Source organism: Typopeltis vanoorti, chromosome 1 (genome assembly GCF_054136105.1).
Source record: "Typopeltis vanoorti isolate ZY-2024b chromosome 1, IOZ_Tvanoo_1.0, whole genome shotgun sequence".
Classification (NCBI taxonomy): Eukaryota; Metazoa; Arthropoda; class Arachnida; order Uropygi; family Thelyphonidae; genus Typopeltis; species Typopeltis vanoorti.
Window position 1 is genome coordinate 48,082,897 of NC_143549.1, and position 24,612 is coordinate 48,107,508.

A 24,612-nucleotide genomic window follows, 5' to 3' on the forward strand; every position below is an offset into this window, starting at 1 on the left:
AAGAACCTTCCCTCTGCTCAACCAATGCACATCACTATAATAAACCACATCGCCATGATCCACTGTGCACTCTTTGAAATGACGATGATTCAATCCTCTTGCTTTAATAATGTTGACGACAGTCACAATAACTTTCAGGACATTCTCAAATCCAATAGTTTTCGTGCATAAATTTTCCTGGTGAATTAAACAGTGGTAATGGACGAAATGTTTTCCTTCTAGTTCCGGTTCTTTCCATAGCAGCTCAATAAACCCTTCGTTTCCTCCCATCATAGCAGGGGCACCATCAATTACCACACCCTTGAAGTTGGTTAAGCTGAAGTCAAAACGCTGAAGTGTTTTCTTGGTGGCTTCAAGAGTATTATCAGTGCCTTTCATCATTCCCTTCATAGGTACGAGCGCTAGCAGTTCTTCTGTCACAGCGAACTGTTGATCAATGCCCCAGACAAAGATAGACAGTTGTGATGTATCCTTCACATCTGTGCTCTCATCTAAAGCAAGTGAATATGATGTAAATTTGGATGACCATTTTTTTTAAAAAGTTCCTTCAATGTCACTGGCAAGTTCTTTGACACGTCGTGCTAGAGTTACCCCAGACAAACTTAGTTTTTTAAACACTTTCTTATTATTTGGGCACAGAATTTTCCCAGCAGCAATGAGACATTCTTTCACAAACTCATCATCCAAGAAGGCTTTTGATTTTTTAGCAATTTTTTCAGCTATCACATAACTTACTTTGACGCATGCTTTGCTCTCTTCCCTCTGACTTTTAAACATACCCTGCTGGCATTTTAAATCAATTTGAAGATGATTCACTTTGTCCACACAAAGCTGCCCTTGAAAGAGATTGAAATTTGATACATGCTTTGTCTCATAGTGTCGATTTATATTGTATTCATTTGATACTGACACTGACTCATGATAAATTAAACACACTGGCTTATCATCGATCGGCACAAAAAAGTACAAATTGGTGCACTTTTCATTAAAAACCCAACAAGAATCACTTGATTTATGCTTTTTACTCGTAGATGCCATAGTGATGGAAGGTGACCCCCCCCCCCCCAAAATGATCCAAAATGGTCGTGTAATGGTTATTATCTACAGAATATGTCTCATACTAATGAAAAGTCTGGCAATATAAAACCACAATAGGCAATGGCTGACACGATGAACCTGCATGCGCTTATACACGAATATCACACTGTTCATGACTGACTGACTGTGGATGAGATCCTCTTGTATTAATATGAAAATAACGAAGTATCGAGAACCTTCAAGATGTATCTGAAAGACACTAGATGCACACTTGAACGAACTACTGCTTCAGCCATCTGCCTGCGACGTTAGTACTAGTACTTAAGTACCGCTAAGTGCTGGTAGATGGCTGGAGAAGCATGTCTATTTAATATTTATTTTTATAGGATTTTATGTCAAGTTTCAAATGCACAGTGTTCTTTGTGAATCTGGAAAGTATCTTACAATTCTAAATACCGCAGTATAGGTTAGTGGTCTGTGGACTTCATTGAGATTATTTTTTATTTAATTTATATATTTAATTTTTATTTATAAAAATGACTAGTTTTAATGTTAGCTAGTCATTTTTTCAAAATGGCAGGCAAGCCATGTGTTGAAGACCTCTGATGTAGGTACTGACAGACAGACGGCGTAAACTTATGATATAGATAAATACATTTCTCTTTCTTATGATTTTCTTTTCACTGGCTTCATTGTAAGAATACAGTATATAATACAATATACATTACATACAAAGTATGTGCTAATAGACTTTTTATTATTGGAAAATAACTCCTACATACTTGCACATAGTTTTTATTCAGTCTTACAGTATACTAAAATGAATTTTTTTTTTTTTTTTTTGCCACCACCATCATCATCAAATTCCTGCCATGTACCCTCAAGGGATGTACAGGATATGATAGTACTACATGAAAAATTTACATCATTACTAACTTCCTATCTACAATATTTTCCTCCAAATCAGTCTGTTACTATTCAAGACTTCAACATTACCAGATCTTATATTTCTATTGTCTAAGGCTTTGTACCATATCAATCCACCTATATCTTGGTCTTCCTCTGGGTAGTTTTCCTGTCAAATTGGCAGAGAACACGTTTTGCTAATCTTTCCTCGCTCATTCTCTTTAAGTGACCATACCACCTCAGATTAGCTCTGCAAACGCATTCCTGGATGCTGATGTTGTCAAGTTCTATCCTAATATTCTCGTTTTTATTATGATATTGCCATTGATGCCATCTGTTCACGCCTCTAATCTTTCTCAGAAATCTCATATCTGCGGTCTCTAGTCTTTGGTAAAGTGCTTTACTTCTGACCCAGCTCTCAGATCCATAAGTTAAAACTGGTTTGAACACTATCTTGTATACAGCTAATTTAGTGTTCTGACTAATTTCTCTCTTATTCTATATGAATTTATTCAATTGACTTCCTACCATACCAGCTTTGTTGATTCTGTTGTCTATTTCCATATTAAAATTACCATCTTCACTAAAAATCATGACTAAGTAGCTGAAATGTTTTACTTGTTCCACAGGTTCTCCATTCACAACACAGTTGACATTTTCAATGATTCTGCCTATTTTCATTGTCTTTGTCTTTTTATTGCTGACCTTCATACCATATCTATCACAACAGTTATTCAATTTAGTCAGAGAATCTTGCAGACTTGTAGCAGATTTATTCAGAAGTATAACATCATCCGCATAAAGCAAAGAGCTGACATTAACATCTCCAATTTTGATATCATGTCTAATACCGCTTTTCTTCATAATGTGATCCATATAGATAATGAATAACAGAGGGGATAATGTACATTCTTGTCTCACACCAGATTTAACATTAAACCATCTTCCTGTACCTCCTTCAATTCTAACTGCTGACTTTCAACTCAAAGACTAAGTATTGCTTAATATAATGCCCCATTGACACTATATAACTGTAGCGTAGTCAATAGCTTCTCTCTTGGCACCTTGTCATATGCTTTTTCCAAATCGACAAAACTTTCCCATGCTTTCTCGACTATTTGTCGTAAAGTGAAAATCTGATCCTGACAGCCTCTATTTGGCCTGAATCCTGCTTGTTCTTCACCAAGCTTTTCTTCCACAATTCTTTTCAACCGTTTCTCAAGTATACTTGCATAGATCTTGCCAGGAACACTCGGCAGGGAAATACCTCTGTAATTCTCACATTCAGTTTTATTTCCCTTTTTATATAAGGGTACTATGAGTGCTCTACCCCAATCATCTGTAATTCATTCCTCTCTCCACGCTTTCTGAACTATGCAGTGCAGCCACCGTAATACTTTTATACCACCATACTTCAGCATTTCTGGTCGAATATCATCTACTCCTGCTGGCTTTCCACATTTCAAGCCTTTGATGGCTTTTTCTACTTCAAGTATGGATATGTATTTCTGACTGCATGCTGTTATGGTGGGAAGTCAATTGAATAAATTCATATGGAATAAGAGAGAAATTAGTTGGAAAACTAAATTAGCTGTATACAAGACGGTGTTCAAACCAGTTTAAACTTATGGATCTGAGAGTTGGGTCAGAAGTAAAACACTTGATCTATGACTAGAGACCGCAGATATGAGAGTCCTGAGAAAAAGATTAGAGGCGTGAACAGATGGCATCAATAGCAATATCATATTAAAAACGAGATTAGGAAAGAACTTGACATTGTCAGCATCCAGGAATGCGTTAGCAGATCTAATCTCAGGTGGTATGGTCACTTAAATAGAATGGGCTTGGAAAGATTAGCAAAACAAGTGTTCTCTGCCAAGTTGGTAGCAAAACGACCCAGAGGAAGACAAAGATATAGGTGGATTGATACGGTACAAAGTGCCTTAGAAGATAGAAATATAAGATCTGATAACATTGGAATCTTGACAAGACAGACTGATTTGGAGGAAAATTGTAGATAGGAAGTTAGTAATGGTGTAAATTTTTCATGTAGTACTATCACTCCTGTACATCCCTTGAGGTACATGGCAGGAATTTGATGATGATTATGAAGACTGAGTTCAACATGGTTACATCACATTCAGAACTGATGTTACATTTTGTAACATACAGTCTACAATGTTCCACAGTTCTGCAGGAACATTGTAGACTGTATGTTACAAAGTTTTATCAGCAGACAGTCTACAATGTCTACAGTCTAAAAATGCCAAAGAAAATTATTCAACAATCTGTTCTGTAAAAAAAGAGAAGCAATACAAGTTACCCCACAACAAAGTCATATTTAATATTTCTGATCTGAAAATTAAATATTATTCAAAGGTTTTACTGTTACCTTAATCTCCTAACGTATCTCCAAAGTGGACATTATAACCAATGTGGAAAAAAATCTGGAAGATTACGAAAGATTTAGACCTAAGATGCACTCCCACAGCTAGTACATTACTATAAGCAAAACAGTAAGCCAGAAATATTTAAAAAACAGAATTGACAACTGTTCAAAAATTTACTTTAGAACATCATGCTTATAAATTATGAATAGTGAAGAATATACATTTAAAATGAATAATTTACTAGACAAGAATAATGTGGTCAAAATCCTTCTATACTGGCTGGAAGAAATCAAAAAGTGGCTCACTTCAAAACATCTATTAGAAATGAAACACTGACAGAGACCTCCAAAAATACACAAAAGCAGAACCACATTTGAAATATGTTGCAATGCTAGTGATTCACTGATCTCCAATATATATCACAGGTAGCAGTACTGCGCAGATATAGAAAAAATCAGAGACCTTTATAAAAAAAAAAATAAATAAATAAATAAAAAACACCTCACATTTCATTGAAAAAACAACAGAATTAGTGATAGAACATCAAACCTTCTAGCAGGCATAGATGTCACAAGTTTGTTTCCAAGAGACAAAACTTTAGAACTGCTTCAAAATATTTCTTACCCACCAGGCACCACCCAACTGTTCAAACATTGCACAGAAAATGACACATTATTCTAGTTTTGAGAAAAATATTACAAAAACGAAAACAGAGTCATGCCATGGGCTCAACTCTAATTCTTTAATTCTAGCCAATTTATTTATGGAATCATTTAAAAAAAAAGTCAGAAAATTACTACCATAAACCAAAAATTCAGTTACATTATGCAAATGATATATTCATCATCTGGCTGTGTTAACAGAACAACTAAAAGAATTCACAAACTTTGAACAGCCTACATTCTTGCATACATTTTACTCCTGAACTTGAAAATAACAGGGTTCTATCATTTATGGACATACTCCTGGTAGTCTCCAAAGAAAAGAAACTTAGTTATTCAGAAAACATTTCTATGCCTCATCTCATCACCTACATGAGGAAACAGGCATTAAATTTGATATCAATATTAAATACAGTTGATCATTGAACAATATAGAGGGTTAGGGGCACCAACTCCCCGCTCCATGTTATACGTGGATTTTCGAACAATGTTCGAAAATCCATGTATAATTTTTGACTCCTCAAAAACTTAACTACTAATAACCTACTGTTGACTGGAAGCATTACTGATAACATAAACAGTCGATTAACATATGGTATGTATGTATGCATTATATACTATATTCTTATAATAAAGTAAGCTAGAGAAAAGAAAATGTTATTAAAGGAAAATGTAAGGAAATGAAAATACATTTACTGTACTGTACTGCATGTGTCAATACCATAAGTTTACGTCGTCTGTTTACAAGATGAATCTTATGTCTGTCAGTACCTACATTAATATTGTCTTATATGATACAAAACAGTGTTATACGTACTAACACCAGACCGAGTTCATTTTTCACATTATCTTTTCAGCAAAAATGAAAAGATAATGGGAAAAAGAAATTATTCATATTTATTTACAGGTATAATGATTCATGCATTGATAACAAAGAAGCAACAATATGATTACTGTATGGTAGCCTAGCCTAGCCTATTATACTAATGAATCAATCGGTATACTTTTTTATTCTATACTAATTCATTTAATTAATTAACAGTTAATTTTATGCAGTTATGATTTAATTTAATTTTATTTTTTATGTCAGGCCCATACAAGAGAAGTTGGTTGATCAACCTATAGTACATTAGTACCGTACATAGGTAGTGGGTTGGGAAAGGAGAAACTTGTTTACATTTGATTTAAAAGCTTGTATATTGTATTCCTTCGGAAATGCATCGGGAGAAGACTGTTCCACAGTACAGCAGGGATGAAGGAGGAAAAGAAACTTGTTCTGTGGGTTTCAAGGTGTACTGTGAAAGGATGTTGGGAGGCAGCTGTATGTGTGCCAATGGGCTTAGTATGAGTAGGGAAATTATTGATGCTATTTGAGATGAACATTTGTCATGGAAATATTCATAGTATACGTAAATTGCAGATACCAAACATCTGTGTGAAAGTTGGGGGGGGGGGGGGAGTGAGTTGGTAAGAGATGGGTCATTTATCAATCTAATTGCATTCCTATGTATTGAGTTAAGCATTTTGAGGGAGCTTTAGGAGTCCCATTCCAAATGTGAGAGCAGTATTTGATAGCTGGGTGGTTTGTATGAGGTTAACAGATGTTTAGAGGTGAAGTAACATCTTGAGCGAAAGAGAAATCCTAGTTTTTTGGAAGCTGAGGATGCAATGGTTGTGATGTGTTTATCTCAGGAGAGGCCTAATGTCAGGGTAATTCCAAGAAGAGAAATCTCATCTTGTCTGGAAATTTGAGTGTTATCAAAAATAATACAGAGGGAAAATTGTTCATTATTGTGAAAAATGAGACAGAACTGAGTTTTACTAGCACTGAAATTGACAAGGTTATCTGAGCCTCCATTGGACAATGGCATCGAGATCAGAATTGAGGGCTGTGGTACTGCATCTTTAAGTCTGTTTACATTTCTCTTGACTGTGAATGGCCATGTATGGCCTGTAAGTATTTGTGTGTGCAAGTTTAGATAAATTTTAGCATTTTTTATAATAGATTTATGGTAGTAAATAATAAAATAATCTAGTATCTATATATTTTTTTTATCCATATATCATCATCATCATCAAATTCCTGCAATGTACCCTCACGGGGGCGTACAGGATATGATAGTACAACATGAAAAATTTACATCATTACTAACTTCCTATCTACAATTTTCCTCCATACCAGTGTGATACTTGTCAAGATTCCAACATTATCAGATCTTATATTTCTATCATCTAAGGAACTTTGTACTGTATCAATCCACCTATATCTTGGTCTTCCTCTGGATCGTTTTCCTGCCAACTTGGCAGAGAACACTTGTTTTGCTAATCTTTCCAAGCCCATTCTGTTTGTGACCATACCACCTGAGATTAGCTCTGCTAACACATTCCTGGATGCTGACAATGTCAAGTTCTTTCCTAATATCCTTGTTTTTAATATGATATTGCCATTGATGCCATCTCTTCACGCCTATAATCTTTCTCAGGACTCTCATATCTGCAGTCTCTAGTCTTTGGTCAAGTGTTTTACTTCTGACCTAACTCTCAGATCCATAAGTTAAAACTGGTTTGAACACTGTCTTGTATAGCTAATTTAGTGTTCTGACTAATTTCTCTCTTATTCCATATGAATTTATTCAATTGACTTCCTACCATACCAGCTTTGTTGATTCTGTTGTCTATTTCCATATTTAATTTACCATCTTCACTAGAAATCATGACTAAGTTGAAATGGAGAACCTGTGGAACAAGTAAATTGTTTTACTTGTTCCATAGGTTCTCCCTTCACAACACAGTTGACATTTTCAATGATTCTGCCTATTTTCATTGTCTTTGTCTTTTTATTGCTGACCTTCATACCATATCTATTACAACAGTTATTCAATTTAGTCAGAGAATCTTGCAGACTTGTAGCGGATTTATTTAGAAGTATAACATTATCCGCATAAAGCAAAGAGCTGACATTAACATTCTCCAATTTTGATATCATGTTTAATACCACTTTCCATCATAATGTGATCCATATAGATAATGAATAACAGAGGGGAATAATGTACATCCTTGTCTCACACCAGATTTAACATTAAACCATCTTCCTGTACTTCCTTCAATTCTGACTGCTGACTTACAACTCAAATAAAGACAAAGTATTGCTTGATATAATGCCCCATTGACACCATATAACTGTAGCGTATTGAATAGCTTCTCTCTTGGCACCTTGTCATATGCCTTTTCCAAATCGATAAAACTTAAATACAGATCTTTGTTATATTCCAATGATTTCTCCACTATTTGTCGTAAAGTGAAGATCTGATCCTGACAGCCTCTATTTGACCTGAATCCAGCTTGTTCTTCACCAAGCTTTTTTTCAACAATTCTTCTCAACCGTTTCTCAAGTATACTTGCATATATCTTACCAGGAACACTCAATAGGGATATACCTCTGTAATTCTCACATTCAGCTTTATTTCCCTTTTTATATATATAGGTACTATGAGAGCTCTATTCCAATCATTGGGAATTCGTCCATCTGTCCAGGTATTCTGAACTATGCAGTGTAAGCCTTTTATACCACCATACTTCAGCATTTCTGGTTGAATATCATCTACTTCTGTTGCCTTTCCACATTTCAAGCCTTTGATGGCTTTTTCTACTTCAAGTATGGACTGCATGCCTGTTCAGTGTTTTTTTATCACTGTGCTGTCATCACTGCTTGTTTCATTTAGCAAATTTTCAAAGTAATTACTCTATATTTCAAGGATATCTTTTTCTCCCGTTTTCATTTCACCTTTATCATCTCTAACTCCTTTTACAGCACTCTTTCCTTCATTCCTAAGCTTCTTCAACAGCCTCCAGAATATTATGCCACCTTCTTGACATTTATTTTCTATGTTCTTGCCAAAGTCCTCCCATTACTTTTGTTTAGCTAGTTTTACACACTGTTTAGCTTTCTTACATTTGTCTCTGTATTCTCTAAGAGCACAAGCTGACTTATTTGCTTGGAACTTTTGATATGCTTTCTTCTTTTCCTTCACTGCCTCTTTAACTTCCTGTGTCCACCATGGAGTTCTAATTTTTCTATCCTTGCAGACAACTTCATCACATGCCTCTCTAGCTGAATGAATCAGGGATTTCTTCAAGGCTTGCCACTGAATCTCCAAGGTTTGGTTCCTGTTCTCAAACTCTTTCATTTTTCCTTCAATAATCTTTGTGTATTTTAGTCTACAGTTCACACCTGAAAGGTGCTCAACTTTTATTTGCTTTAAAATTTCTTACATGGCATTAACCTTATCCATATATAACGTTTCTTAATTTTTTAGATATTTCTAAGCTATGCAGTTTGTCTGCAAGTTTTTTTCAAATTGTTGAAATCTCTAAAAAAAATTCCAGTATATTTATTCAAAAAAGTGGACTTGCACAGTTTAAACCCACGTTCTTCAAGGGTCAACTGTATATTAAACTCAGCTCTTTACTTTATGCATCATCTGTACAATCTCAAAAAAGAAGCTTTACTCAATATGTTATTGTTGATAACAACACCTTCAATGGTTGAGAATATAGGGCAGATTTTAAAAAAACAATTGAATTGATCATCACTTAGCTAAAAGCACGTTAAAAATAGTGTAAGAAAGTTTTAAAAAGGAAAAAATGTCACACAACATTCAAGGTGAACTTCAGACTCAACTATACATATTAAGAGTTTAAAAATATGAACCATGCCTTTTTGAAAACTCAGTAGCAAACTGAAGAAAAGATTGAATGATTCAGCTGGGGAGGAATTTGTTAGTGAAGTTCTTTGGAAGGACACAAACGTGAGAACTCTATAGTGGACAAAAGAAGCTAAAGCCACAATTGTGAAAAAGAAGAAAACATACTGAAAGTTCTTAGCAAGTAAGTTGATATATGCCCTGTGTGTGTGTGTGTGTGTGAGAGAGAAAGCTGAGCTGAGCTATTGGTAAACAAAAGTTATGGAAAGACTTTGGTAAGAATATAGAAAATAAATATCAGGAAGGAAGGAAACAAATGTTCTGGATGCTGTTGAAAAAGTTTACAAATGGAGGAAAGAATACAGTTAAAGGAATCAGAGATTCCTATTGGCATCCTATTAAAAATGTCCTGCAAGTTCTTTACATCGCCTTGATAAACTATTACTCTACCTAATTTCATATCATCAATAAACAACTGAATATTTCCTTTCAGGTTATTTCCTATATCATTTATGTACAAATTAAATAGCAATCCCAGCAATGAACCTTGCAGCACACCACTAGTTACTCTGTTTTCACCTGAATTCTTCCCCTCCATACACCACTTTTTGATATCTGTCCAGCAGACCAATCAGTATCTCAGGTGTTGTGGTAAAAGTAGTGGAAAAATTACTGATCAAAAAGAGAATTAAAAATTGAGTGGATAAGAATATGATACTGTATGAGGATAAACATGGCTTTGAGAAGGATCAGTCATGCCTTAATAATTACTTACTTTTTATAATAGAGTAACGTTGAGTTGGATAAGGGAAATGGCAACATGATGATTTTGCTGAATTTTGCAAAGACATGTGACAGAATACCACATGAACTCTGTTATGCAAATTAGAACAAATGGGGATGGACATGACACCGGTTAAATAGATAAGAGGGTGGCTGATATACAGACATGCAGTGGCAGAATCGGGGTGAAAACAGGTAACTAGTGGTGTGCTGCAAGGTTCAGTGCTGGGACTATTGCTATTTAATTTGTACATAAATGACATAGGAAATAACCTGAAAGGAAATATTTAGTTGTTTTTTTATATATTTTAAAGGACATTTTAAAACAGTCATTTGCAAGAGGAATTAAATAGGCTGTCAGTTTAATGTGGGGAAATGTAAAGTTACGCATTTTGGGAAAAACAGATTACAAGTCATGTATAACATTGATGGCATTGTACTTCAGGAAGGACATATTGCTAAGGTTGCTCATAAGATTATCTGGCTATTGAAGAACACATTAACATGTAGAGATAAGGGAGTTATTATTCCTCTTTATAAGGCCTTGATATGTTCCCATCTGGATTAATATGCTCAAATCTGGTCCCCTGAATTTCTTAGGTATGAAGAACCAATGGAGAGGATTTAGAGGCAAGTGACCAAGATGGTGAGTGGCCTGTGGAATGTTCCCTATGAGGATAGATTGAGGGTGTGTGGACTGCAGGAGTTGGTTGATAGGAGAAAAAGAGGGGCTATGATATAAACATTTAAGTTGATTAAAGGGTTTTATAGAACTGATGCAGGGGAAATGTGTCAGTACTTGGCTAGAGGGACCAGAACATGGCCATACCTGGAAGATGAATAAAAGTGTGGTTAGTAGGGGGGGGGGGGATGAGGACAACTAGATTTTTTGCTTAGAGAGTTGTGAATGAGTGAATTGCCAGAGTCAGTTGTGAGTGCTTTGTGTGTTAATGGATTTAAGGAGAAGTATGGTAGATTGTGTGGATAGACTGGGTCTCCTGCGATGACTCTTCAGACTAAATGGAGGTGCACATATAATAATCATAATAAACCGAATAACAGCTGTAACAAATTTGGTATGAAAATTGGTAATATAAAGATCAAACTATGAAAACAAGCAACATAGAAAGCTTCATCTGTGTGTTCTCAATGGAGAACCTAGAGAAGAAGTAAAATATTTGAGATATTTTAGGCCTCCAATAAGCAAGACCAGTGTCCTACTTATAGGAAGTCTGCAGTGGCTTGAAAAGTTTCATGTCTGGTCTCAAGATCAGGGTTTCCAGACTATGTAAAAAATAACAGAGCTGGTATGCTAGGGAACCAGCTGAATAAATTTATATAGAATAAGAGAGAAATTAGTCAAAAAACTACTCTAGATGCATACATGTCAGTGTTTGAACAGAAATAAATCAGTTTATCAAGGTTTTCTCTCATGTCTGTGATCTAGAGATCACAGACATAAGAGTTTTGAGAAATTAGTTACTGAACAGAGGTCATCAATGCAGAATTATATTTAAAATAAACATATCAGGAAGGAACTTGACAATGCTAGCATTCAGGAATTTATGATTTCTGCTCATACATTTCAAAATCTAAGGTGATATTGGTTACTTAAACAGAATGAGAGAGAAAACATTAGCACAATTTTTCGATACCAAGATGAGAAGAAAAGGACAGAGGAGGATTAAGATCTTGGTGGATTTATGAAGTCAGAAGTACCCTATAAGACAAGTGACAGGCTAATTTGGAAGAAAATAATTGATAAGACATTTTGAAATGTTGTAAAATGTAATGCAATGCACTTAAGGATGAAAACAATACTTTGTATCATATTGATGGTAATGGATTACAGGAAATTCACAAGGTTAGGGATCAGAGGAATGTTTGGATTTTGAAGAATGCAATGACAAGAAAAGAAAGGGATGTTATTCTGTGTTCATTAGTCAAGAGGTAATCATATCATAGCTTTATAAAGAAGGCAGATTTGGTCATAACCTGAATTTCTTGGAGATCAGGAAGTAGTGGAGAGAATTCCAAGACAAGAGACCAAGTTGGTGACAAACCAAACTAGGTATGTGGAAAGCTCCCTATGAGGATAGATTGAAAGTATATGAGTTGAGGAGTTTAGTCAACAGGCATAGGAGAGGGGACATGTTAGACAGTTATAAGTTAATGTAGGGATTCTACAAGATTGACACAAAAGAAATTTTTCAATACATGTGGAACAGAGAGAGAACAAGGAGTCACTGCTGGAAGTTATGTAAGAGTGGGTTTAGTAAAGATATGCAGTTTAGATTCTTTGCTTGGAGCATGGTGAATGGGAAGAATGGACTGCCAAAGGTAGTTGTGAGTGCAGTGATGCAGAATAAATTGAGGAGAGGTGTTATATATTCACACAATACCTATTGTGTGAATAATAGCGTGGATCGCCTGCAGTGAGTTTTTTGACTCCATGGAGATACCAGTATAATAATAATAATAATATATATATATTTTTTTTAATGTGATACTCCTTTTTATCCTGCTCATAACCAAAAATCTACTATATGCTATTGTCTCTTGAACCAGTGCAAGGACATCATACTATCAACAATAAAACAATCAATAAGACTTTTCTTACTTTTTATGTATTCTCTCCATGTGAACTTAATTTGTTCACATCTTTATTTTGGAACATGATGTTAATAAAACTAGTCCATGTTCTGAACAGAAATCCAGAATGCACTTACGATTACTAACATGTTTTTTTCCAAATTTTCCATACACATTTTTGTATATATCTCACATTAATTTCATACTTAGCTTTTAACAAAACCTGGCCTTTCCTTTAGTCCAACTCCCCCCCCCCCCCCAATCTAATGACAAGAAAATTTTCTACCTTCTTCCCTACTAGACCTTTCTGTGACCACATCATTATACTTGAATTTGCCAACAATTCAAGAAGGTTATCTTCATGTTTAGCATTGAATACTATACCAAATGTGCATTGAGTGTCTGGTGGCAGTCTATGCATATTTGGCATTGTTGTGTTATACTTGTTTTGACCCAAGAACAGACTGATTATATAAAAATAAAACATAATGAAACCTACAAAATTTTATTTAAACCTTATTAATTAAAATACAATTTACATACTTTGTTAAATAAATAAACCAGACCAGTAACCAACTCTGCTTCAACTTCATTTGTTACAATTCCTTGAGCATCTTTAATCTCCAAACCCGGCACTTTATCAGTATCAAGAAATATCACGGAAGAAGATAAATCAGCTGCTAGAACAGATGAAGTCCAATCACTTTCTGATAATGTTCTCAAGACCATGTCTAAAGTGGGTAAAGACAGAGTACTTTTAGCTACCTCTTCTGAACCACACTCAAGGGCACCATCATAAGAAAGTTCACTGCAGACATGTTGAATTTCCCTAGACATGAGAAATACTACAAAATAAATGAAACTAGTAAAAAATAATGAGGGTAATTCATGTAAATAACGTTTTTATCAGAATATAAATGAAAAACTGAAATTTATTTTATGCATTGTATGTCTACTATTACATTTAATTAATAACGCCTTTGCTAGGAACACTTCTGGATTGGATTTCATTGATTGTTCCATGATTGTACTGAAATGTGGTAATCAATATATATATATATATATATATATATAAGGCTGAAGAACAAAACATTAAGATCATCTGAGGTATTTTCAAATGAAAAACTGATTAAAAAACAAAACAAAACAGATTTAACAGATTGTAACATGATTACTAGGAATTTTCAATCTTATACAAATATCAAAATTTCTGGGTAAGTTCTTGCCACAAGTAATGATGGCATGGATTTACTAAAATCAGTCTGTAGGCAAAAAGAGCATGAAAGTCTCTTAACCTACACAGCTCATAGTAACTAGCATAAATAATAGGTATGCCATATATATATATAAAAAAAAGGGGAGAGGGAAGAAACCGTATAGGTTTGATTCTAGTCACCAACTACTGTAACTTTTTCTAGAGCTCCTTGTCTTTGATGCAAGAAAAGTCAAACAGTCACATGAGTATATACAAACAAAATCATTAGCTTCCGTTCATCCAGCAGGCTATATGCTGAAATATGCTGAATTGGTCAGAGGCAGAGACTGGATGTCTCTGCCTCTGACCAACTTTCCAAAAAGTTAGAGAGAGACACACACAGCCTCTCCTAGCCAAGTATTGTTGACTTAAAAAGTATTCCTTTCCTAGTTTGAGGAAATGCAAACTAGATGTCTTAATGGTGATGACTCATCACACCTCTAATAAACAATGTGCTTATTAGAGGTGTGAAGGGACCACTGCCATGTTTTATCTATAGAGTAGGGTTTCTGTCTCCTTTCTTCTCACATGCAGTGAAGGTGGTGGCTTTAATGTTCACACTCTCCACATGATAATTATTTAACTAGAGAGTAGCACCTCCTCCATTTCATGTTGGCTGGGGCATCGCTCGGTTAAACAAGATCCCAGTTGTTTTCACCAGGGAAAACAGCGAAAAGTCAGCTACTGGAACAAATCTTAAAACACAACCCCCAACTCAACATCACCAGAATTCAAGATCAGTACTATCAACATAAGAAGCCCTGAATGCAAAGAAATGGAGTTAGATAAGTACCAGATTGACATAATGGGAAGTGACTGAAACAAAAAAGACAAAAACTGGTGAGATCTTTCTGAACAATAAATACAAAATGTTATATTCAGGCAATGACAATCAAGGAAAAGAAGGAGTAGCATAGTAATCAACACTAAATATGATGCTAATCTTCTTGAATGGCAGGAAGTCTCAAGTAGAGTGATGTGAGCAAATATCAGAATGGGGAACTGGACAATGAGACTTATTTATGCCTATAGTATCACAGATGTTCTACTAAGTCGAAGTGGAGGAATTTTTTGAGGCCTTAGAGAAAGCAACTGACATAATGAAAAAGGAAAAGTTGGTCCTTGTTGGGTTCTAAATAGCAGAGTAGGAAATGATTGTCAGATATACAAAAATATATTAGGAAAATTGGAGAAAAGAGCAAAGCTAATAATAATGGCAAATACCTGTTGGATTTCTGTTTAGGACTTGGACTGGTTATTACTAACACCATGTTCCAACATAAAAATGTGCACAAATTCACATGGAGAGAAGAGGAAAGGAATAAGAAAAGTCTCATTGACTATGTTATTGTTGATAGTGATGTTTTCTCCTTGGTGCAGGACACCAGAGTGTACAGAGGATTTCAAATTGGAAGTGATCACTATTTAGTCTTGAGCAGGATAAAATTGAATTTCATATTGAAAAGAATAACATGCAAGAAAGTTTTAAAGCGAATAAAATTTGAGCAGCTCTCAGATGTGACCTGTAGACTAAAATACACAAACATTATTCAAGAAAAAATGAGAGTTTGAGAACATGAACCAAACCTTGGAGATTCAGTGGCAAGCCCTAAAGAAAACCCTGACTGATTCAGTCAGAAAGAAGCATGTGGTGAGGTTGTCAGCAAGGATAGAAAAATCAGAACTCCATGGTGGACACAGGAAGTTAAAGAGGCAGTGAAAGAAAAGAAGAAAGCATATCAAAAGTTCCTGGCAAATAAGTCAGCTTGTGCTCTTAAAGAATACAGAGACAAATGTAAAAAAGCTAAACACTAAAAACTAGCTAAACAAAAGTCATAGGAAGACTTTGGTAAGAACATAGAAAATAAATATCAAGAAGGTAGCAATATATCTGGAGGTTGTTGAAGCTTAGAAATGGAGGAAAGAATGCTGTTAAAGGAATTAGAGATGATAAAGGTGACATGAAAACCAGAGAAAAAGATATCCTTGAAGTATGAAGTAATTACTTCATAAAATTGCTAAACAAAGCGATCAGTGACAGCATAGTGGTAAAAAAAATACCCAACAGGCATGCAATCAGAAATACATATCCATACTTGAAGTAGAAAAAGCCATCAAAGGCATGAAATGTGGAAAGGCAGCAGGAGTAGATAATATTCGACCGGAAATGCTCAAGTATGGTGGTATAAAAGTCGTATAGTGGCTGCACTGCATACTTCAAAAGGCCTGGACAGAGGGAAATATTAGATGATTGGAGTAGAGCTCTCATAGTACCCATATATACTGATCAAAACAATTAGGAGATATTTTGGTTTTCTTATAAATTATAAAAATAATTTACAAATGTAATAGAATTTGTAATAAATATCGATTATTTAAACAATATCTCATCAATTACACCCTATCAATAAGAAAGAAATATTTATTCATGTATGAAGTACCAAATAGTTATAATTATTTGCAGAAATTTATAATTATCCGACAGACTACATATCCCTAATTGTTTTGAGCAGCATATAAAAAAGGGAAATAAAACTGAATGTGAGAATTACATAGGTGTTTTCCTACTGAGCCTGGTAAGATTTATGCAAGAATACTTGAGAAATGGTTGAGAAGGAGTGTTGAAGGGAAGCTTAGTGAAGAACAAGCTTGATTCAAGGAAAATAGAGGCCATAGGATGAGATTTGTCATTTTACGTTAAATAGTTGAGAAATCGTAAGAATATAACAAAGATCTGTATTTAAGTGTTGTAGATCTGGAAAAGGCATATGAAAAAGTTACAAGAGAGATGATATTCAAAATGCTACAGTTGTATGGTTTCAGTGGGGCATTATATCAAGCAATACTTAGTCTTTATTTGAGTTGTAAGTCAGCAGTCAGAAATGAAGTATAGGAAGACGGTTTTAAGTTAAATCTAGTATCAGACAAGGATGTACATTATCCCCTCTGTTATTTGTTGTCTATATGGATCACAATATGAAGGAAAGGGGTATTAAACCTGATATCAAAATTGGAGATGTTAATCTAGCTCTTTACTTTATGCAGATGATGTTATACTTCTAAATAAATTAGGTTCAAGTCTGCAAGATTCTCTGACTAAATTGAATAACTGATGTAATGGATTTGGTATGAAGGTCAGCAAAAACAAGGCAAAGACAATGAAAACAGGAGATACATTGAAAATGTCAACTGCATTGTGAATGAATGGAGAACCTGTGGTACAAGTAAAACATTTTAGCTACTTAGGCACAAATTTTAGTGAAAATGGTAAATTAAATATGGAAATACACCACACACTCAACAAAGGATAATTTTCAGTTCTCGTGTTTACATTATTAGTTTGTACAGAAGTTCAATTATATTGATGACATATGTGTGATCAGACATTCCTAGGATAAATGAAGTCATTAATGTGGTGAGTAAAGTCAGTAATGCGGTGTCGTTTTTCACTGATTGGAGTTTCGTATATGCGTCGAGCTAGGCCTAATTTTACACATGTTTGGCTAGTGTATGACTACCATTGTATTGTTGATAAAGACATAACAATTTAGGTGCTAGTTTCATTTTTCCAACTTGATATTGGTTAACTTAAAAAAATTTTTTTTTACTAGATTATGAAGATGGAGGTTCACAGATCTGTTTAAGAAGGAATAATCACCATGTCAATGTACTAACTACTTTTAATGAATTATTTTTTACTGAAACGTTTGTAGATGTGACTTTAGTATGTGAAGGTAATAGACTTAAAGCACACAAAATAGTGTTGCCTGCCTGCAGTTCTTTCTTTTATGGCATATTTCTTGATATAACTCTTGTAAACATCCAGTTGTTATTCTCAAAGATATAAAATACACGGATTTAAAAATAATAATAGATTTTATGTACAAGGGTGAAGTGATCATTTCATAGGACCAACTTGCTACGCTGCTTAGTGCTGCTAAAAGTCTGAATGTTGAGATCTGTACAGAAGTTGCATAGCGGGATACTTCCTGTACTGATATTCAGGAGAAGAGTGAACATGACTCAAGTAACCAGGCTTGTTACTTGCTGAGGTGCAACCAAAAAAACGCAGCACAGAATTGCCACCGGTAATTAAGAAGAAAAGAGGAAGACTTCGGAGTAGATATCTTCGTGGTTCTAACAGTAAAGGCATGAAGGCCAATGTGTCATCAAAAGTAAATGAATTAGACACACCAGAAGATACCAACATGTCAATAAAGTTGTTCACAAGTGAAGGAAGGTTAGAACCATCAGGAACTGATTATCCGTTAAATGATATTTCTGTTTCTAATTCAAATATATATCCTAGTCCAACTCAGAACTCATTTCCATCTATACAGAGTTCAGTGTTGGTAAAAGGATCACAACAAAGTGAAGATACAGTAACAGAAATTGAGGAATCACAGGTGGTGACAACATCTTTTGAGTTTGATCCAAGATAGAATGTCAATCCCAGTAATGAATACGATGCCTATTCTTAATACTGTTGAGTTAATTGAAACTCATTCAAATAACATAGAATCAGGGCTACGTACAGATAGCCAAATTAGTTCCTTCTTCTGTATCACCTGAATTATCCACTTCTTTTCAAGTTGCACAAAGTATGATAAAAGATATTGAACCTGGTGTCTCACTCTTATTACCTGGAGCTGCAGTTTCACCTTGTGCCAGTTCTTCACATCAAGACAGTAGACAATGTCTTGGGATACATCCAGGCCTACTGCTGTTCTGCCAAACATTCATAAAATACATGATCAGCACTTCCATTACAGGATCAGAATGTTGCTCAAGAGAAGGAAAATGGGTCAGTTAATTATCCTTGGATATCCTCATCAGCACATCGGTGTGAGGGCTGCTTTAGATGCTGTGCGACCAAAAATATCCAAAGACATAACATGAAACTACACGAAAATGTCAGACAGGAATATATATTGGATGCGGACAGGAAAGCAGAGTTGATGATGATGATGAGGCAAGAGATGAACTCCATCCAAAATGAAATGAAAAGGATTACAGACATACATGGAGGAGTGAAAAAGAGTAGAAGGGAGGATAGCCATGCAAAAGATACATCAAATGATTCGACAGTGGCTCTCTATGGAGATTCCATTATTAGAGGTGTGGGTGAATGGAGAGAGTGATTGAAGTGTTGGACATGAGGAATAAGAGAGCACAAGAGTTGGTGGTTGTAGTAGGAACAAATGATTTGGATGGGAACAAGGAAAATGCCAAATTGGATATAAGGAGATTATTAAGGAGAGTAAAAGATAACAGTGTGGTAGGAAAGGTAGTCAGTGTGTTGCCAAGGTGATGATGATAATGATAATGATATACAAATATCATCATCATTATCAAATTCCTGCCATGCACCCTCAAGGGGTGTACAGGATATGATAGTACTACATGAAAAAAATTACATCATTACTAACTTCCTATCTACAATTTTCCTCCAAGTCAGTCTGTTACTTGTCAAGACTCCAACATCATCAAATCTTATATTTCTATCGTCTAAGGCACTTTGTACCGTATCAATTCACCTATATCTTGGTCTTCCTCTGGGTCATTTTGCTTCCAACCTGGCAGAAAACACTTGTTTTGCTAACCTTTCTTCGCCCATTCTGTTTAAGTGACCATACCACCTGAGATTCACTCTGCTAACGCATTCCTGGATGTTGACAATGTCAAGTTCTTTCCTAATATCCTCATTTTCAATATGATACTGCCACTGATGCCATCTGTTTACGCCTATAATCTTTCTCAGGACTCTCATATCTGTAGTCTCTAGTCTTTGGTCAAGTGTTTTACTTCTGACCCAGCTCTCAGATCCATAAGTTAAAATTGGTTTGAACACTGTCTTGTACACAGCTAATTTAGTGTTCTGACTAATTTCTCTCTTATTCCATATGAATTTATTCAATTGACTTCCCACCATACCAGCTTTGCTGATTCTGTTGTCTATTTCTATATTTAATTTACCATCTTCAGTAAAAATCGTGCCTAAGTAGTTGAAATGTTTTACTTGTTCCACAGGTTCTTCATTCACAACACAGTTGACATTTTCAATGATTCTGCCTATTTTCATTGTCTTTGTCTTTTTATTGCTGACCTTCATACCATATCTATTACAACAGCTACTCAATTTAGTTGGAAAATCCTGCAGACTTGTAGCGGATTTATTTAGAAGTATAACATCATCTGTATAAAGCAAAGAGCTGACATTAACATCTCCAATTTTATTATCATGTTTAATACCACTTTTCTTCATAATGTGATCCATATAGATCATGAATAACAGAGGGGAATAATGTACATCCTTGTCTCACACCAGATTTAACATTAAACCATCTTCCTGTACTTCCTTCAATTCTAACTGACTTACAACTCAAATAAAGACTAAGAATTACTTGATATAATGCCCCATTGACACCATATACCTGTAGTGTATTGAATAGCTTCTCTCTTGGCACCTTGTCTCATGCCTTTTTCAAATCAACAAAACTTAAATACAGATCTTTGTAATATTCCCATACTTTCTCGACTATTTGTCGTAAAGCGAAGATCTGATCCTGACAGCCTCTATTTGGCATGAATCCAGCTTGTTCTTCACCAAGCTTTTCTTCCACAATTATTCTCAACCGTTTCTCAAGTATACTTGCATAGATCTTGCCAGGAACACTCAGTAGGGAAATACCTCTGTAATTCTCACATTTAGTTTTATTTCCCTTTTTATATATGGGTACTATGAGAGCTCTACTCCAATCATCGGGAATTTGTCCCCCTGTCCAGGCTTTGTGAACTATGCAGTGCAGCCACTGTAAGACTCTTATACCACCATACTTCAGCATTTCTGGTCGAATATCATCTACTCCTGCTGCCTTTCCACATTTCAAGCCTTTGATGGCTTTTTCTACTTCAAGTATGGATATGACTGCATGCCTGGTCAGTGTTTTTTACCACTGTGCTGTCATCACTGCTTGTTTCATTTAGCAAATTTTGAAAGTAATTACTCCATACTTCAAGGATATCTTTTTCTCCAGTTTTCATTTCACCTTTATCATCTCTAACTCCTTTTACAGCACTCTTTCCTCCATTCCTAAACTTCTTCAACAACCTCCAGAATATTTTGCCACCTACTTGATATTTATTTTCTATATTCTTACCAAAGTCTTCCCATGACTTTTGTTTAGCGAGTTTTACATGGTGTTTAGCATTCTTGTATTTGTTTCTGTATTTCTAAGAACACAAGCTGACTTATTTGACAGGAACTTTTGATATGCTTTCTTCTTTTCCTTCACTACCTCTTTAACTTCCTGTGTCCTCCAGGGAGTTCTGATTTTTTTATCCTTGCAGACAATCTCACCACAGGCCTCTCTGGCAGAATCAATCAATGTTTTCTTCAGAGTTTGCCACTGAATCTTCAAGGTTTGATTCCTGTTCTCAAACTCTTTCATTTTTTCTTCAATCATCTTTGTGTATTTTAGTCTACAGTTCACATCTGAGAGCTACTCAACTTTTTATTCGTTTTAAAACTTTCTTACATGTTATTCTTTTCAATATGAAATTCAATTTTATCCTGCTCAAGACTAAATAGTGATCACTTCCAATTTGAAATCCTCTGTACACTCTGGTGTCCTGCACCAAGGAGAAAACATCACTATCAACAATAACATAGTCAATGAGACTTTTCTTATTCCTTTCCTCTTCTCTCCATGTGAATTTGTGCACATTTTTATGTTGGAACATGGTGTTAGTAATAACCAGTCCATGTCCTTAGCAGAAATCTAACAGATATTTGCCATTATTATTAGCTTTGCTCTTTTCCCCAATTTTCCCAAAATATTTTTGTATGTCTCACAATGATTTCCTACTCTGCTATTTAGATCCCCAACAAGGACCAACTTTTCCTTTTTCATTGTGTCAGTTGCTTTTTCTAAAGCATCAAAAAATTCCTCCACTTCTACCTTAGTAGAACCTTCTGTGGGACCATAGGCACAAATAAGTCTCATTGTCCAGTTCCATATTCTCATATTTGCCCACATTACTCTACTCGAGACTGACTGCCATTCAAGAAGATTAGCCTCGTATTTTGTGTTGAATACTATGGCTACTCCTTCTTTTCCTTGATTGTCATTGCCTGAATATAACATTTTGTATTTATTGCTCAGAAAGATCTCACCAGTTTTTGTCTTTTTTGTTTCAGTCACCCACATTATGTCGACCTGGTACTTATCTAATTCCTCAGCTAGCTCCATTTCTTTGCCATTCAGGCTTTGTATATTGATAGTACTGATCTTTAACTCTGGTGATGTTGAGTTGGGGTTTGTTTTCAGATTTGTTCCAGTAGCTGACTTTTCGCTGTTTGCCCTGGTTCCCTTGCAAAAACAACGGGGACCTTGTTTAACTGGGCGATGCCCCAGCTGGCATGAAATTTTGTCATGTCGTACCATCATTTTTTTAAGTTTGGTTTAACCAATAAGAATACAATTTGGTCGGTTAAATCCCAAATTGCCAGACCATCCTTGTTCATTCAGTATCCAAGCAGATACCCAACAGGGTGCACCACGGGAAGGTGAGGATTGGACATTAGGTCAGAAGCCCTGGTCGGTTCTCTGCATTCCTTTAAAGGCTATGTGGAAGTCTCCTCTCAGTTATACAGCTTTGACCCTTAAGCACCCCTGATAGAAATATAAGATCTGATGATGTTGGAGTCTTGACAAGTAACAGACTGATTTGGAGGAAAATTGTAGATAGGAAGTTAGTAATGATGTAAATTTTTCATGGTACTATCATATCCTGTACACTCCTTGAGGGTGCATGTCAGGAATTTGATGATGATGAGAAAGATCTGCTTGTTGGAAGTTTTTTCACTTGGTTATACTATAAATTAAAGATACCAAGAAATTATATACTTGGTTTAATCCTTTATCCAAGTGTAAGCAAACAAAGTTTGTGCATGAAGTATTTTCAGGACTGGGGCAACTCATGATAAAGGTCAAATGACTTCACATCACTTGTCTTAGTATCTCATAATGCAAATCACATCTCCTTGCAGACATGTATAATGCTATGCATTACGGGTAGGATCCCTACCCAGAAGGTTTTGACCTTTATTGAAGTCTCTTCAGTGTGTTGGATCGTACTTCTTCCTTTTATTCTATCCGCCATCTTGTTTTAACTTAGTTTTTTAAACAAGTAATTAGTTGCTGATTGATTACTAATTTTAATATAGAGAAATTTATATTTTTAGACTGCGCCACTCTATATCTAGATTAGTCTATTGGAATATAGTGGAACCAACCAATAACTAATTTTTTTATAGTAACTTTATTTCTTATACAGGCCGAGTTTCTCTCTTAATTTTAAGGCTCCCGGTAGGTCCGATAATTTTATAAACGGTGCAATAAACAAGATTCAGGCAAACACAAATTTAAAATCAATAAAGCAAAACATTTAATTCAGGGTCATATAATATACACATAAGCTCAACTCTGACAAGAAAATATTATAAATATCTTAGCATACAGGTCACAACAGCTTATAGATTCAATCTATGATCACTCTGCTGTCAAACTTACAGCTTTCACAACATTGAATTAACTTCTAATAGAGTTAAATATCACAAAATCTCTTAATAACAATTTTTACTATTATCACACAGTCAGCAAAGTCTCAATACATTAATGGTGGCAACAACTGCTTCACAAGTATTCACTTTCATACTTCTTACTCCAGCTGATTTCAGCAAAAAACGTTATAGTTAATGTGGGGAATAACAGGAGGAATCACACATATATTTCCGGACTGAAGTAACACATAAATGGACAATTCTTACCGGGTAAATCCTTTGCTCATCAATTTCACTATGGGCACACTTAATAACTGTATTTATTTCGCACACTATGACAGCACTAATTAGAATAAATCTTCTCAATGATAACTGAACTTTAAACGGTTGCACTTTACATGTATGGACGTATTAGGATAAAGGAAAATGCTCATTCCTTCCTTAACACTATTTGAATATTTTAGCACTCTGTTAAAGTTCCATGAAACTAATGGAACACGCAGTAATTCTTTAACTTCTAGAATTATTCTCAGTTGCCTAATACTTTCCCGGTAATTTAATAGCTTAATTACAGCACTAAGGTTCTAGTTACAGCAATCCTTTGCATTCTTTTTCTGCTACTCCGTATTTTCCTCGTCTGCCTGTGCTATACTAAAATGCTCTCCTATCCCTGAGTGGTCCGTCCTGATAAAGAAAAGAGCCCCGGTTTTCTCCGCTC

General features: G+C 35.2%; 1 protein-coding gene across 1 annotated transcript in view; it reads right to left on the bottom strand.

The window, feature by feature from the left end:
- The window catches only part of Dna2 (DNA replication helicase/nuclease 2), a 310,882-nt gene that overhangs the window by 34,451 nt on the left and 251,819 nt on the right, over window positions 1-24,612 (bottom strand). Inside the window, exon 15 of the mRNA XM_090416054.1 lies at window positions 13,618-13,903. Coding sequence (XP_090272180.1) covers window positions 13,618-13,903 — 286 coding nt within the window. The remainder of the gene's footprint in view (window positions 1-13,617; window positions 13,904-24,612) is intronic.